This window comes from Paramisgurnus dabryanus, chromosome 3 (genome assembly GCF_030506205.2).
Source record: "Paramisgurnus dabryanus chromosome 3, PD_genome_1.1, whole genome shotgun sequence".
Classification (NCBI taxonomy): Eukaryota; Metazoa; Chordata; class Actinopteri; order Cypriniformes; family Cobitidae; genus Paramisgurnus; species Paramisgurnus dabryanus.
The window spans coordinates 26,356,212-26,373,231 of NC_133339.1; the positions used below are offsets into that span (position 1 = coordinate 26,356,212).

General features: G+C 37.9%; 1 protein-coding gene across 1 annotated transcript in view; it reads right to left on the reverse strand.

Annotated features, from left to right (window-relative positions):
- ppfia3 (PTPRF interacting protein alpha 3) overlaps positions 1-17,020 on the reverse strand; it is a 54,162-nt gene that overhangs the window by 32,242 nt on the left and 4,900 nt on the right. Inside the window, exons 2-7 of the mRNA XM_065278385.2 lie at positions 15,150-16,308; positions 6,192-6,293; positions 5,574-5,738; positions 2,982-3,056; positions 2,822-2,881; positions 2,604-2,732 (exon numbers count right to left, since the gene is read on the reverse strand). Of these exons, the coding sequence (XP_065134457.1) occupies positions 2,604-2,732; positions 2,822-2,881; positions 2,982-3,056; positions 5,574-5,738; positions 6,192-6,293; positions 15,150-15,482 (864 nt within the window). The 5' untranslated portion in view covers positions 15,483-16,308. The remainder of the gene's footprint in view (positions 1-2,603; positions 2,733-2,821; positions 2,882-2,981; positions 3,057-5,573; positions 5,739-6,191; positions 6,294-15,149; positions 16,309-17,020) is intronic.

Genomic DNA, 17,020 nt, shown 5'->3' on the forward strand with positions numbered 1-17,020 from the left:
GTAAACCATTTTCTGCAAGCATGTGAAAAAAAGGTAATTGAAATTTGTCTCCCCTTGTGATTTCAGAAGGAAATAATACTGCCCCTTAATCTGCACTATCCAACCACGACACTGCCATTTAGTGCAGAGATCAGCTCATTTGCATTAAAAAGGACACACCTAAAAACTGCACATTGTTGCTCACAACTACAAAGTGGCAATTTTAACATGCTATAATAAATTATCTTTGAACTTCACATATGTACTCTGGGGACACCAAAGACATCTTATTTGACATCTTAAATAGTCTTGTGAAATGTCCCCTTTAACTTCAGATGTAATGTGAATTGCGTAGTCTTCTTTTCCCCTTATATTCCCCTTTCTCTTTAACAAGCATGCAGTCCAGCTAGCATTGATTCCATAAGTCTGCAAAACCTAATGATAAATGCTTCAAGGTCAAGTTTTATCTGCATATATTCTATATATTTCATTTTTATGTGCCCTTACTACTCTATTGTGAAAACACTAAAGAAATACATTTTTATATAATTATATCAAAAAATAGACATCGCTTTAAAGCAACTTTGTAGGATAACAGATCTCTTGTGTGCTACAGTGTCCACAAACATTAACATGGTCAATGTAACACATCTACATTTGTAAGAAGTTACCCAATTTATAAAAAATACTAAAGAAAATCTGTTTTTTTTTTTACAAATGTTATACTCTGTGTATGTTTTTATAATCGTTCTGAATCTGGGGCCGTATTCACAAAGCATTTTATCTTATCACTAAGAGTACTCCTAAATCGCACTAAAAGATTTTAGCTAGGAGTTTTCTCTTAAAAGTTATTCACAACGCCTTTCAGACCTACTTTTAGTAAGGAAAAATGATAACTCCTAAACTAAGAGTGAGTCTTCGTTGCTACGGATGACGTCAATTCTCATGCACGAGCTGCCTCGCAATGACCACGGTGATTGGTTGTTAGATGACAGGGCTGTCATGCGGAACATAACACAGACGCACCAAATCATGGAATTACAATATCGAAATATGTCTGTGTCCTATACAAAATAATAATAATAGTAATGCCATCGAAATGCATATATTAAAGAAAAGTCGTGAATTAAATTAAATTAAATCAAGCCTAATACAAATGAAAACCGCCAATTGCCTAATAATAAAAAACGACATTGCATTAACACTTGCTTAATTAATGTACATCCTATTAGCCTAAATAGACTACTTAAAGCAAGGAAATGTTGCCCATATTAAAGAAGCCTGCCTAATGTAATAAATAAATGATGGTGGAACTCGCCAAAAGAAAGCCCAAATGGATGCAGGATCAGTTACTGCTGCTGGCCCAGTTGGTGCTGGAAAAAAGAAACGTAATAAAAGGGAAATTCGGCACTGAGATATCAAGCAAAACTAAGCGTGAGACATGCGAGAAAGTGATGCGCGGGTCAATGTACAAAACAACTGGCACCCGACCAACGTTTTCAACTAACCCGCCCGCAACTCGGACCGCAAAAAATAAAAAATAAATAGTGTACCCGACCCGCTCCCTGGCCAGCATTTTTTTTAAGTAGTAATTGTTTAATAGTTAATTGCCATCTTTATTTCAAACGACCCGACCGAACGCGACCCGAATATCATTAAAAATATTTTTGGATGACTCGTGACCGCGGGTGACCACATGCATCCGCTCATTTCCGATCAACCCGCGCATTACTGATGGGAGAGGATTTGTTTCAGATCAATGCAACATTCCCACTTATGTCGCGGACCCCGGACGAATGTGAGAGGCGGTGGTATATGCATTACAATCGCAGTAGAGGGTTGAGATTGCAGCCTTTAAACAGACTAGCATGGCAACAGGTATGCCTATAATATTAAATATTTAATATCATTATTGTTTCATGTAATTCTAAAAAACTTCCTGCTTGTCATGAATGTAATGAATTATGAAACAAATGTCATAAACAATATGCTTACATTAAAGTGTGCTTTTAAGTGTTATGTGCAATGCTTTTGAGTTGGTGAAACTGTCCATGTTAAGGAGGATCAGCACCTAAGGCATTTTAAGATCTTTTGTGAATAGGTCTTAGTGAGTTAGGAGTCCTCTCGACTTCTTTTAAGCTGTCCCAGACTTAGGTGCTACTTTTAGGGCTAAAATGCTTTGTGAATTACTCTTAGTGAAAAAATTTAGGAGTCCTAAATTTAGGAGTGACACGCCCATTATTTTTAGGAGTTGCTCCTAAATTCGCCAGTTAGGAGCTACTTTTAGCCTTAAAATTCTTTGTGAATACGGCCCCTGATCTCTAACAAAATTCCTTCACAAAAATGCAATTATTTCAGCTTTTTGGTAAATTTTTATTTTTAAAGAAAATACCCATATTTAAGAGTTTATAAGCAGAGAAAAAATATAGATAGGATGAAAAGTTTTTTTTTTTTTTCGGTTTTGTTTGTTTGTTTGTTCTTTCATTTGATATATTTGAAGTAGAACATTTTTCTGGATTGCATTTTGTGAAACTTTTGGGAAAATTACAAAAAATGCTGTTTGGTGTTCTCATATTTCACTGGAAGCCGCTGCATATACATTGCACATAAGCACATATACTCGCCTGTCTGCACATAAGAGCCAGTCTCTCCTTTAACTGAGAAAGTTCTGCTCTTTGTCTCTCTATCTCTCCCTCTCTCTGCCTGTCGATCTCTCCATCATCCAAGATGGAGGAGGGACCGTTGGGGAGCCGCTGCATGAAAACAGTTCAAAAATAAAGTAATGTATAGGAAACAAATATATATAAAAAAAAACGAGATTCAAATCACAATTTTGACTCACTTCCTTTCCATTGTCCAAACCCCGTTCTCTCCTTTTAATTTGATCCCGCAAAGACAGAACCTAAAGACAACAAACAAAGAAACATAAGCAACAGAGACCCACACAGACCAGACAAACACAGACGATGGGTACAGACGTATTAAGAAAACACAATGTTCACCTCATTTGTAGATGCCTCCAGCTCTTCCTCTAGAACAGCGACTCTTTCTAAAGCCACACGCAATCTTTCACGCACCTGAGGGACAAAGAAAGAATAGACAATGAATCAGCCTGTCAAAACAAAAAACAATTGCTTTTTATAGGCGAAGTTGCTCTTCAAACATCTAGCCGTTTACATTTGCACAATGCTGATCAGGGTTTAAAGCTACAGTTCGGTTACAATTACATTTTTGTTTTTAATTAACTCTCCTTTTTCTGATTAATATGCAGAGATACGGTGGGGGCCGGTGACTTCACTTCCGGCGGGCGTGAATTCAAAATCATGTGTCGTGTGTGGCTCCTCAAGTCAAAATATGAGTTGATGCGTCATGTGAACCTAAGTGTATCATGTGTCATGTCAAAATATGTGCCTGCTGCACATGCATTGAAAGGATTCGTGATAAAAGAGACGCTCACGTTCACAAAATACTCGCAAGACACTCACTTAACGCTAAACTCTGATTACACATGAGATTAAAGCGACACCAAAGAGTTTTTTTCACCTAAAAATAACGTTTCCAAAAAAGTTTCAGTCATTCATCCACTCGAAACAGGGTGAATGGCACTTTCATATTCGCTTTGCAGCCCTCTATCAGCCTTTTTTTTTTACATTTTTTACAACCATCAGTCAAGCGCAGTCCTGTAGTTACTACAAAACTACAAAAACTTTCTTTACGGGAGACCTACAATCCAATCAGAGCCAGCTATGCTGCAGTTTTTGAACAATTACGCTTCTAACCTGTAGGGGGAGCAAAGAGCAAAAACTCTTTAGTGTTGCTTTAAAGGACAAGTTCGGTATTTTAGACTTAAAGCCCTGTTTTCAGATTGTTTATGGTGAAATAGAATGGTTTCGACTGAAATTTCAACATTTGCGGCTGCCCTGAGAATTTTCAGATGTTTGTGTTTCACCTCACACCTCTACAATGGGTTTAATGGTGCATTGAAACAATCCTTCCTAAAATGCATTAAACTTTCGTTTACAAAGACGTGAAACTCACCGAGTGGTCAGGGGTGTTCACTGATATGCTCACACAAAAATCGCTGCAAAAGATCCTTTCCAACAGCTGTTTTAGCATTCGTTGTCAACTTGTGGACCTATTTTTCCAAACGCCTCACACCCGTACATTTTTCTGCTTAGAGCTTGAATAATATACACTCCAGCCCAGGTGGTGGCGCTAATCCGCCATTGCCAATTGCAAGAATAGAAACAAAGTTCCCGGCGCAGAGTAATACCGTACCTCACAGGACATCTAATACAAGTCAATGGAGTTGGCAAAAACTACAATAAAACCAGTTGGAATGCGTCTTTTGCAGCGATTTTTGTGTGCGCATACCAGTGAACACCCCTGACCACTCGGTGAGTTTCACGTCTTTGTAAACGAAAGTTTAATGCATTTTAGGAAGGATTGTTCCAGTGCACCATTAAACACATTGTAGAGGTGTGAGGTGAAACACAAACACGCGAAAATTCTCAGGGCAGCCGCAAATGTCAAAATTTCAGTCAAAACCATTCTATTTCATCATAAACAATCTGAAAACAGGGCTTTAAGACTAAAATACCGAACTTGTCCTTTAAGCGAGTATCTGGCAAACGTGAGTGTCTCTTTTATCATAAACTCCTTTGAAGCGTCTGCATCGAACACATATTTTTGACATGACGAGCCACACATATGACGGGCTAAATGCACCTTTTGAGGAGCTTCACATTGTGCGCCTTCCAAAAAGAAGTTACCGGCCGAGATAGGAAACAATATATATATATATATATATATATATATATATATATATATATATATATATATATATATATATATATATATATATATATATATATATATATATTATATATATATATATATATATATATATATATATATATATATATATATATATATATATATATATATATATATAAATTGTTTATCTGAGCATTTGATCTGTCCTGACAATGCAACTTTGACATTATCAATGGAGTCCTTATTATCGGCACACTTTTGGGTGACCCTAGTGGCTCAGGCTCATGGACATTTTAGTGTCAAGACTTTTCGATCTGTTGCTCACATAAATCTTTAAACCTGGAATACAGCGAGTCAGGTAATACAGTTATAAGGACTACATTATGAAAGCTATGGTCGCTGTAATCTGTCATTGTATGCCAACAGCTTTCTAAAGATTTTTTTTAAACATTGCTCCTTTTGTGTTGAAGAAATAACAGCATATAAGACAAAATAGTTTTTTTTATGATTTACCGTTTTCTACATAAAATCCTCCTACATAATGTAAAGAACAAACTGTGAAAATATAACCTTGATTTCTTTAATACTAACTAATGCCATGTCAAATCAATGTGAAATCAATGAGTGAAATCAAACTTTGATGCTTCTTAATCTCATAATTAGATTATGAGACCTGGATTTCACAGACAAGGTCACTCAAGGCTTTAAAACGACAGGCGCGTGTGAAATTATTTGCAGCATCACTTAATCATTTTCATCCTGCTCATTGCATTACATCAAGAGATGGTGTAGGACATGGGCATGATGGGGTTGCTGACCTTTTCATCCAGGGCTTTGTGATGTTCAAACAGAGACTTGAGGGCTTTGAGCACCTCAACCTCACTGGAGACTCCAGCAGGAGACTGAGCTTGTCTCTTCACCACAGTCATCCTCAGAGAACGCTCGTGACGAGATACCAGACACTCCAGATGCTCCAGCAGGAGCTACACAGCATGAGACAGAAAAAGACAAAGCGAGAATATGAGAATATATAGAAGAGACTGGGGCTAGTTGTCACACGGGTTACTGGATGTTCTCTATGTCAAACGTTTGGTTAAATATAAGCTAAAATTATGGTTTATAGAATTATTTACTTAACAAAAGCATGCATTTAAACCACCCTGGTATACAAAAAAGGTAAGCTAAAGTAAAATAAAAATATGTGTGTGTGTGTGTACACAGAAATTCACTTACATTCACTTACAAGTGAAATATACAATGGAGTACACAATGTGAAAATTAGCATCAGCCATTACTATATATAGGCAAGGTGTGAGATATTACACCCCAACCAAAACATTTCACATAAATATGAAAGCGCAAACACAGACGAAAGATATAAAGAGGACATGAGGTTTGAACAATCGCACACAGATGATGGTTATGGAGTTACTGACCCGTGTGTTGTTTCTCTCTGCCTTGAGCTCAGCGATCTCTTCCTCTCTCTCCAGCAGCTGCTCTCGACATACATTCAGCTCTTTGGTCAGCACCGCAAACTCCTGCTCATACGTACAACACACACCACATACAAATATATAGTAGCAGACTCCTTACAATCAACATATCAACAAATAAGTGCATATCAGTGATCAGCACACAAACCCCAATGCTAGCAGTCACACATCCACTTTAGAAAAAAATATGCAATAATATAACAACAATAAACAGCAATGTTCATCTAGATACAGTGCTTAATTAAACCACTTATATTATTTGTGACTTTCTGGAAAACAATACATTACAAAATTCATGGATAACAAGAATAAACTTTTAGCATTAGAAATATTTATTGACTAAAGATATTTCTCATACAGGTGGATTAAGCATTACAGAAACATTCACACCACATCCATGCATCCAGACACTCGACACCATCACACAAACACTATCATGCACCCACATGTTCAATACCAACACACAAACACCGTCATGCACCCACACGCTAAACACCATCACACGAACACAATTACGCATCCAGATGCTCAACACAATCACACAAACACTATCATGCAACATTCTCAACTCCACCACACAAACACTATCACACATCCAACACTTAACATCATCACACAAACACTATCATGCATTCACACGCTCAACACCATCACAAAAACCATCACACACCCACATGTTTAACATCATCACACAAACACTATCACGCATCCACACACTCAACGCCACCACACAAACACCATCATGCACCCACATGCTCAACACCATCACACAAACACTATCATGCCACATGCTCAACACCATCACACAAACACTATCATGCCACATGCTCAACACCACCACACAAACACTGTCTATCACACATCCAAACACTTAACATCATCACACAAACACTATCATGCATTCACACGCTCAACACAATCACACAAATACTTTCACGCACCCACATGCTTAACACCATCACACAAACACGATTATGCATCCAGATGCTCGATACATCACACAAACACTATCAAGCACCCACATACTCAACACTATCACACAAATAGTATCATGTACCCACATGCTTAACACCATCACACTAAAACAAACAAGCACCCACACGCTAAACACCATCACACGAACACAATTACACATCCAGATGCTCAACACAATCACACAAACACTATCATGCAACATTCTCAACTCCACCACACAAACACTATCACACATCCAACACTTAACATCATCACACAAACACTATCATGCATTCACACGCTCAACACCATCACAAAAACCATCACACACCCACATGCTTAACATCATCACACAAACACTATCACGCATCCACACGCTCAACGCCACCACACAAACACCATCATGCACCCACATGCTCAACACCATCACACAAACACTATCATGCCACATGCTCAACACCATCACACAAACACAATCAAGCACCCACATGCTCAACACCACCACACAAACACTGTCTATCACACATCCAAACGCTTAACATCATCACACAAACACTATCATGCATTCACACGCTCAACACAATCACACAAATACTTTCACGCACCCACATGCTTAACACCATCACACAAACACGATTATGCATCCAGATGCTCGATACATCACACAAACACTATCAAGCACCCACATACTCAACACTATCACACAAATAGTATCATGTACCCACATGCTTAACACCATCACACTAAAACAAACAAGCACCCACACGCATAACACCATTACACAAAAACAATTACGCATCCAGATGCTCAACACAATCACACAAACACTATCATGCAACATTCTCAACTCCACCACACAAACACTATCACACACATCCAACACTTAACATCATCACACAAACCCTATCATGCATTTACATGCTCAACACCATCACAAAAACCATCACACACCCACATGCTTAACATCATCACACAAACACTATCACGCATCCACACGCTCAACACCATCACAAAAACCATCACATACCCACATGCTTAACATCATCACACAAACCCTATCATGCATTTACATGCTCAACACCATCACAAAAACCATCACACACCCACATGCTTAACATCATCACACAAACACTATCACGCATCCACACGCTCAACGCCACCACACAAACACCATCATGCACCCACATGCTAAACACCATCACACAAACACTATCATGCCACATGCTCAACAACACCATCACAAAAACACTATCATGCACCCACATACTCAACACTATCACACAAATACTATCATGTACCCACATGCTTAACACCATCACACTAAAACAAACAAGCACCCACACGCATAACACCATTAAACAAACACTATCAAACATTCACACCCTCTACACTTTTATGCACCCACATGCTCAACACCATCACACAAACACCATCATGCACCCACAAGTTCAACATCATCACACAAACACTATCATGCATCCACATGCTCAACATCATCAAAAAAACATTATCATACATTCACACACTCTACACCATCAAACAAACACCATTACGCATCCACACACTCAACTCCATCACACATACACCATTACGCACCCACATGCTTAACACCATCACACAAACACAATTACGGATCCAGATGCTCGATACATCACACAAACACTATCATGCCACATGCTCAACAACACCATCACACAAACACTATCACACACCCACATACTCAACACTATCACACAAATATTATCATGTACCCACATGCTTAACACCATCACACTAAAACAAACAAGCACCCACACACATAACACCATTAAACAAACACTATCAAACATTCACACCCTCTACACACTTTCACCCACCCACATGCTCAACACCATCACACAAACACCATCATGCATCCAGACGCTCAACTCCATCACACAAACACCATCATGGATCCATTCCAGACGCTCAACACCATCACACAAACACTATGATGCACACACAAGCTCAAAACCATCACACAAACACCATTATTCACCCACAAGCAAACAGATATCAGTGCAGACAGTAGATGAAAAACAGAAACTTATGAAATATATAGAAAACCTGGCACCACACATCCACAAACTTAGCGCATAACTCAAACATTATCACTACTTTAATTACAACATAAGCATAATTTAAATGACACAGAGCAGTTGTGTAAACACTCGTTTTCATAGTGTGTATCACATTCTGAACAGTCCAATGAGAAATTCTAGAGTGTAAGGTTTTGATAGCACCATGTCGTGTAAGATGACATATGGCCTCACAAGCCTCGCACCACACGCCAAAAACCGCACCATCGTTTCCTAGCCTATATGCGATTGGTCCCGTTCAGCAAAAATCACACGACACACCTTCCCTGTCAGACGCAGACAGTGACCAAGCCGGATTGCATGTGCACGTTGCTATGTACTTGTGTATTAGGCTTTGTGTGTTCATTTGCACAGCAGATGTTTGTTTTTTATTAGATGATGTTGAAATGTGTGTGGGAGATGGCACATGAAAAGAACCACCAATAACTTAAGAGCCAATCAAATCCTGGTTCCACTCCAGTTGTTGACTTTTTAGACATAAACAAAAGGAGATCTGAATTCAAGCCAACTCTTGCTAAGCAATCACATTCCCTCTGTAATGCATACCCAACCCATAACTAAATCAAACAGCCTATACCAAGCAAAGCACAATTTAAGACCAATCACAACTCATGTAAACTTTAATCAATCAATCATGTCTCCTTATCCATTCTTATTCATTTCCGTTTTTTCAACTCTCACTAAACATTTGGATTTAAAGGGACATTCACCTTTTTTGAAAATATGCTCATTTTCCAGCTACCCTGGAGTTAAACATTAGATTTTTACAGTTTTGGAATCCATTCAGCTGATCTTCAGACCTGGCCATACCACATTTAGTATAGCTTAGCATAATCCATTGAATCTGATTAGACCATTAGCATCACGCTAAATAATGACTAAAGAGTTTCGATATTTTTTCTATTTAAAACTTGACTCTTCTGTAGTTACATCGTGTACTAAGATCGACGGAAAATTAAAAGTTGTGAATTTTTAGGCAGATATGGCTAGGACTATACTCTCATTCTGGCATAATAATCACTGACTTTGCTGCCGTAACATGGCTGCAGGAGGTGCAATGATATTACGTAGTCCCCGAAAATTGTCCCCTGCTATTGAAAGATACTAAGGGGACTTTTTAGGCTTTTTTAGGCAAAAGCATAAAAACATCCAAAACCATATTCATAAAAAAAAACATTGTTTACATTTCCAAGATATGTTTTTTCTATTGTCTGAACTTGTTGTTTTGCTTGCTCTGGCGTAATATCATTGCGCCTCCTGCAGCCATGTTACGGCAGCAAATTCATTGATTATTACGCCAGAATGAGAGTATAGTTCCTAGCCATATCTGCCTAGAAAATCGCAACTTTTAATTTTCTATCGGTCTTAGTACACGATGTAACTACAGACGAGTCAATATCGAAACTCTTTAGTCATTATGGAGCGTAATGCTAATGGTCTAATCAGATTCAATGGATTGTGCTAAGCTATGCTAAAAGTGGTACAGCCAGACCCGGAGATCAGTTGAATGGATTCCAAAACTGTAAAAAAAACAATTTTTATCTCTTGGGGAGCTGGAAGTGGAGTGTCCCTTTAAGTGTTATTTGGGGACACACTACACTGTGTCCTATTTGCTTTCCATTCATAAGAATACGAATGCATAAAACACAAAAACATGCAAAACACGTTGTCTTGTACTACACAGCATGTCTGACCTGCAAATTTCTACACCAAAACGAAAAAGAATTTGAACACCATAGACTGACTTTTAAGCTCGGTACAGAGAATATAAACTTTAAATATATTTGGTTTCCAGTGTTGTGGAAAAGTGAAAAAGATTGCTAATTTTATATAATGTTATTTTGGTTATATAGATGGTTTCAGCAGCAACAACATAAACAAACGGCTTTTGTTTTATCTTCATGCAGACTTCCGCAAAAATCAATAACAACAGTTTTCCAAAGGAGTTTATTTCTGATAACAAGCAAAATAAATGACATTATTTCAAATTATAGCTAAAGCATGTCAACTACTACACTGAGCTAACGTTACTGTGCAAAATTAATTTATACAATTTTAGCTATAGATCCTTGAATTCTACTCTTTGTACTGCAGTGATCCATGCTCATCATCTGTACTCATCAAAAGGAAACGAAACATTTTTATTTTCGACATGATATTTGTTCCCAAGGTCAGTTTAGTCACTAGCCAGACCGATAAAGGAAAAAAAGACCAGAAGCTAACTTCTGGCCAGGCGAGTAACCGGGAAAATGCGGAGCATTCGATGAAACTGTTTATATGAAGTGCGATGTCATATGCTGTAATGTCTCTAGTAAATCATAATGTAGTGTAACTTTCAACCTGGTTAAAGCGAGAAAAATACTTAAGCCCAAATCGTACAGAATTAGTTTTACGGGGGTAGATGGAGTAATGTAATTTTACAACAGGACACTGTAAAAAAAATCTGTAGAAATTGCAGCTGGGTTGCCGGTAACTTACCGTAGATTTAAATGTATGTTTTTTACTGGCAACATTTTGTTCAAAGTTAAATGAACATTGAACATTTACAAGTCTTTGTCTTTACAGAGTAAAACTAAAAAAAACAGCATCAAGCAAAACATTCTGGGAAACAAAATCTGAAGCAAAAAACAGAAAAAGGTTGATGATGATTTCTGGTTCCCAGAATGCTTTGCATGAGGCTGTTATTGTATAGTTTTATTCTGTAAAGATAAAGAATTGTTAATATTTCAATTTTTTTAACTTTGAATAAACTCTTGCCAGTAAATAACATAAATGTAAATCTACGGTAAGTGACCGGCAACCCAGCTGCAATAACATTGTAATTTCTACGGATTTTTTTTTACAGTGGACTTCTCTAATATGGATGATCGTTGAATAGTACTTTAGCCTAACGCAGTAAAAAATAAACATAATTTAAACATAAATTACATCATTTTATAAAAAATATTATAGAAAACAAGTGTTATTATTTACCACAGTTTTAACAAAAACATAAAATAACAAAAATGCTGATTTTTGTAGTGCACCCTAAATGTTCAGATTCTATCTCCACTGCCTATTTCTTTAATAACCAGCAAAACTAGGGTAAAGATGCTGGATAAAAAAAGAAGAAAGGAAAGGAGGAGAAAGGGGAGTGGAGTTTTAAGCTTAGAAGTGGTATAGTGGTACACAGATGGTAACTCAGTGGGCCCATAGGACTTTGGCATTCTGGATCTGTACCGTGCTGAGATTGGACTGAAATTATGTTTGGCACAAGTATGCCAAACACAACTGTGTGATTATGTCCTGCCTTATTTCAGTCTCTCATTCAAGCTCATCCTACAGTAGGGTTGGAATGACACAAAGCACCTTAACAAAAGGTTTACACCCACTTTTTCATCTTGTGGCTTTGTCTCTTTCTGGAAAAGCTTTCTGAATGAAATACATCCTATACTAGTGGGATGCACTAAATGAACCCTGCTTAATGTATCGAACCTCTCAAAATCTCTTTGCATATGTATGTGTGCTTGGTTGTGTGTGTGCAAGTTTGATTCTTATCTTCTCTAAGGCCCTTAAAAATCCAGTTATTCTACCACAACATTTTTCTCGATAAGACAATACCAAAATAGCACAGTGTTACATGCATTGTTACTTAAATGACAGAACAGACATTTTCTATCCAGCCAATCAAAGTACGCCTATGTTCTATGACTTAAAGGGACCCAAAAATGAAAATGATCCCATGATTTACTCAACCATTAATCCATCCTTGACGCACTCTCTTTGCTGAAACGCACAGGATTTGATCTATTTTAGTTTGTAAAGTTTTAAATATTGATATTTTTCTTGCAAACTGGCATCGATTGCCCTCAGCCGGCCTTTTGGAGCCGTGTGGATTACTTCCGTGCACAAGTAAAGGAAGACTTTTTGGGCTTTAAATCAGATGCACCATTTACTATTATTATAAAACTTGGAACAGCTAGTACGTTTTCTAATATAACTCCAATTGTGTTCGTATGAAAATATAATCATATACATTGAGGATAGCTTGATGGTGAGAAAATCAAAGGGTAATTTTCCTTTCTGAGTAAACTATCCCTTTAAGCTGTAAAAATAACTTAAATGTCATAAATAGACATCAACCGGCACATGGCATTGTTTTTTCTTTTCATTAAGGTAATCCTATCCACAAAGAAAAGTAAATACCTTCCTACTGCGTCCACCGTTTGTGTTTTTCTTATAAATATGTATCAGAATGATACCTAATACATGTCATGATCTGTGCAATTTCATGTAGTACACATCACTGGTTAGTTACCTGATCCTTCTTCATTATGTACAAGAGATCAAATGTACAAACAAATTGAACACAGCAATGTATGACTGAAATGCTAAGATAATGCTTTTATCCTGCTTCAACTCACATCAGACATAACCATGCTGATTAGGTCAAAATATAGTAACACCAAATGGGTTATATTTGTTGTTTTCTATTGTTATGTCAACATAGTAGGAAGGACGACCACAAACACATCACTCTATTTGCAGGCACAAATGCTTATTATTAAAATAAGCAATTGAAAGCAATTGAATCATTTTTGCAGGTCATGAAAATCTATTTTGAGACAGCGACACTTGTGAGACAACTGAGAACATAGTACCAGCGCCCTGAGAGAGCCTATCTTTCAAGAAAAATGGGAAGTTTTAGCAACTTCATGAGAAAATAGCAGTTAATCTGGCAATTGATTGGCTGGTTTGAACTTTGATGAAATGTTTAATGAACTTTAATGGAATTTTTTTGCCAATCATATTTTGTAAACGTGAACAAAGTAACACATTTGTAAATCTAAACTAATTTTATTTCATACTACTCTGACCCTATATGCGAATGAAATGTCGCACATATTTCGGAAAAAGAAGCTCTTTACATCACCTTAAGTCACTATGGGTTCAACTCATTATTTGAAATCTACAAGTGCAAGAACTGTTCAAAGATTATACCATTTAAAAATCAGAAGACGCATCGTACGTGATGACAGGAAAAACAGGTCACAGACTTGTAAATAAGTCAATAAGCACAACATATTGATATGCAGAGAAAAATGCTGAACCCCTTAAGATAGTACAGATGAGACTTAATCTGATGCAAAATGGACCAGAACAAGAAAATGAAGACTGGTTTTAATGTTAGCCAAATCAAGGCTGCTTAACTTAAAGTCATTAACAAAAAATCAGGCAAGTTTGGTTCTAACTAAAAATTAGCAAAAATGAAATCATGTTAAAGTCTCTCTTGCACTCTTACTAGAATTTTGAGTATTATTTTAGGCAGCATGACGTACACACCCTATACCTCACTAGCAGCTCATCCTTCCTAGAGTCACATGATTTTAATTCATAATAATTCCATTAAAAATATTTAATTCAAAAATATGATAAATTACTTTTAGTAAACACTGAATAATCGCTTGTAAAGCATTTTCACCCTGAAGAACCCAAGAACCATTTTCTTCTTCAGCAATTAACAGCAGCCAAATTTGACCCCGTGGGTTCTCCAAGGTGAAAAAGGACTACAAAGAATTACAAAGTACTCAAAAGTCACAAAAGTGCACAATATTCTAGTGCAGAGTAAAAAGTCTGCTGAAGCCATGCAATAGCAGACCACAATTCAAGTATAATTAACTCATCCTTTAACATACAGAAAGTCAAACAATATAACAAGTACATATATATGCATATAAAAACTTTACATCAAATGTTATGCTGTCTTTTTGCAATCCGATACATGATCGACAGGGTTTCCATAAATTCACTTACACACACACACACACACACACACGGCCCTGACACGTACCTGTGGCAGTGCGATGGACAGTTGTCTCTGTAGCGAGTCCTTCTCGTGACCCAGCTCTCGCAGACGTAGCTGAGCCGTGCCGAGACTATCCTGGGTCTCTCTGAGACTCTCCAGCAGCCTCTCTCTCTCCGTCAGCATGTTTACCATCAGAGACTCCAGATTTCCAGTGCTCCCTCCCTCATCTCCACCACGAGCCTCTCGGCCCCCGTACCCACCACCCATGCCCCCTGCACCGCCTCCCATACCACCACCTCCTCCAGCAGGAGAGGACGGGCCTCCTCCTCCACCTCCCCGTCCATCCTCTGAGATGGTGGGCATCACCTCACACATCATCTTGAGGCCGTGGAGTGTGTGTACAGGTTGTTATCTGATGTTTTTGGTGACTTTGTATATGTGTGGTTTCTACGAGTTTCTAATACAGCTTTTTTGTCAGATCTGATGGTTTTTGTGTGTACAAGAGCCTATAGCAAACAGATAAACAGCATGTCATTCATATGCGGATGTTTACATGAGCATTTGCTTCGTATGTCAAGTCCGACAGCATGTGATGATAGTCTGTAATGTGTGTGGTACTAATGTATAATATGTGTGCTGTGGATGTTTGATGTATATATTATGTGTGTGCTCCGAGTTTTGGTGATTGGTGTGTGCATAAGCTGCGTGCATACAGCTGTGATGTATAAATGGTTTGATTTTCTCTTTCTTTTCCTAGCTATTGGCTTTCTTTCTGTTTCCAGTCCCTATTTAATCTTTCCTGCTTTCTTCTCCACCTTTGTGGAAAATCCTAATTGCTGTGCTCTTCTTCAAAGGTAGAGACGTACTGCCAGTTTATCTGAAATTTTCAGTTGTTTTCCTTTTTGTGAATTAAATATCCACAGATTTTCCTTATTTTTCCTTAGTGATCTGGTAGATCGTGAGTTCTGTTATTTCCTGAATGGCTTCAGGGGTCCTGATTGGCTCTTATTGTGTGCTGTTGAAAATCCTTGCCCTGGGTGCGTTTGGGCGGAGCAGCCAGGTGTGGTTTCGGAGGGGATAACAGTTGCAGGATGAAGTAGGAGGGGAGAGTAGTCGGGTTACAGGGACTGGATTGGGTTAAAGGAAGGGTGGGCATGAAGGTATGTCTTCTACCCACTGGGTTCGTACTTCAGGTAAAGGAGAGCTGAAGAGGGAAATAAAGGAGAGTGATATTAGCACAGATGGTCAAAATTGGCCATGTGATGAAAGTATTTTTCCATTCACACATCAAACCCAATGAAGAGTTGCCGAACATATTAGTCTACGAATTTCCATGACATTTCAGTTGTTTGTAAATACTTGATATGGATTTTCCAAAACATTTCATAGAGACTCAACTCACAAACTTGACTTAACATTATTATATTCTTATAAATAGTAATTATATAATCAGCTACAAATATAATTACAAACATTTCTAAGAAAATTCATTTTTTCCATGTGTGGGAACCCTGCCAATTAAGTCAAATGCTCCATTGGTTCTAGAAAATATGTGACCCTGTCTGTGAAATCCAGGCTAAAGTGTCATAACCTCATTATGAGATTAGAAGCATCGAAGTTCCATTTCAATATTGTTCACCACCTACCATGGAAACTCCTGTTTACCCTACGATTGAAGCCTATTGGTTAATGTCTGTGAAACTCACAGACGAATGGCATTTGAGCCCGCCAAAAATGGGCGGGGACTGTGCCCTATATAATTCTGGGTCGGACGCCACACAGTTCCTTTTATCTCCTTTGGCGCAATCACCTCGCTGCTCCGAAGATAAAGCCTTTGCTCGCATTAAAACAAGCTCTACAGTGAATACACGCCTCTGGAGTGTTCTCCCCTGTGGCCATCCGGTAAGAGCAAAAAT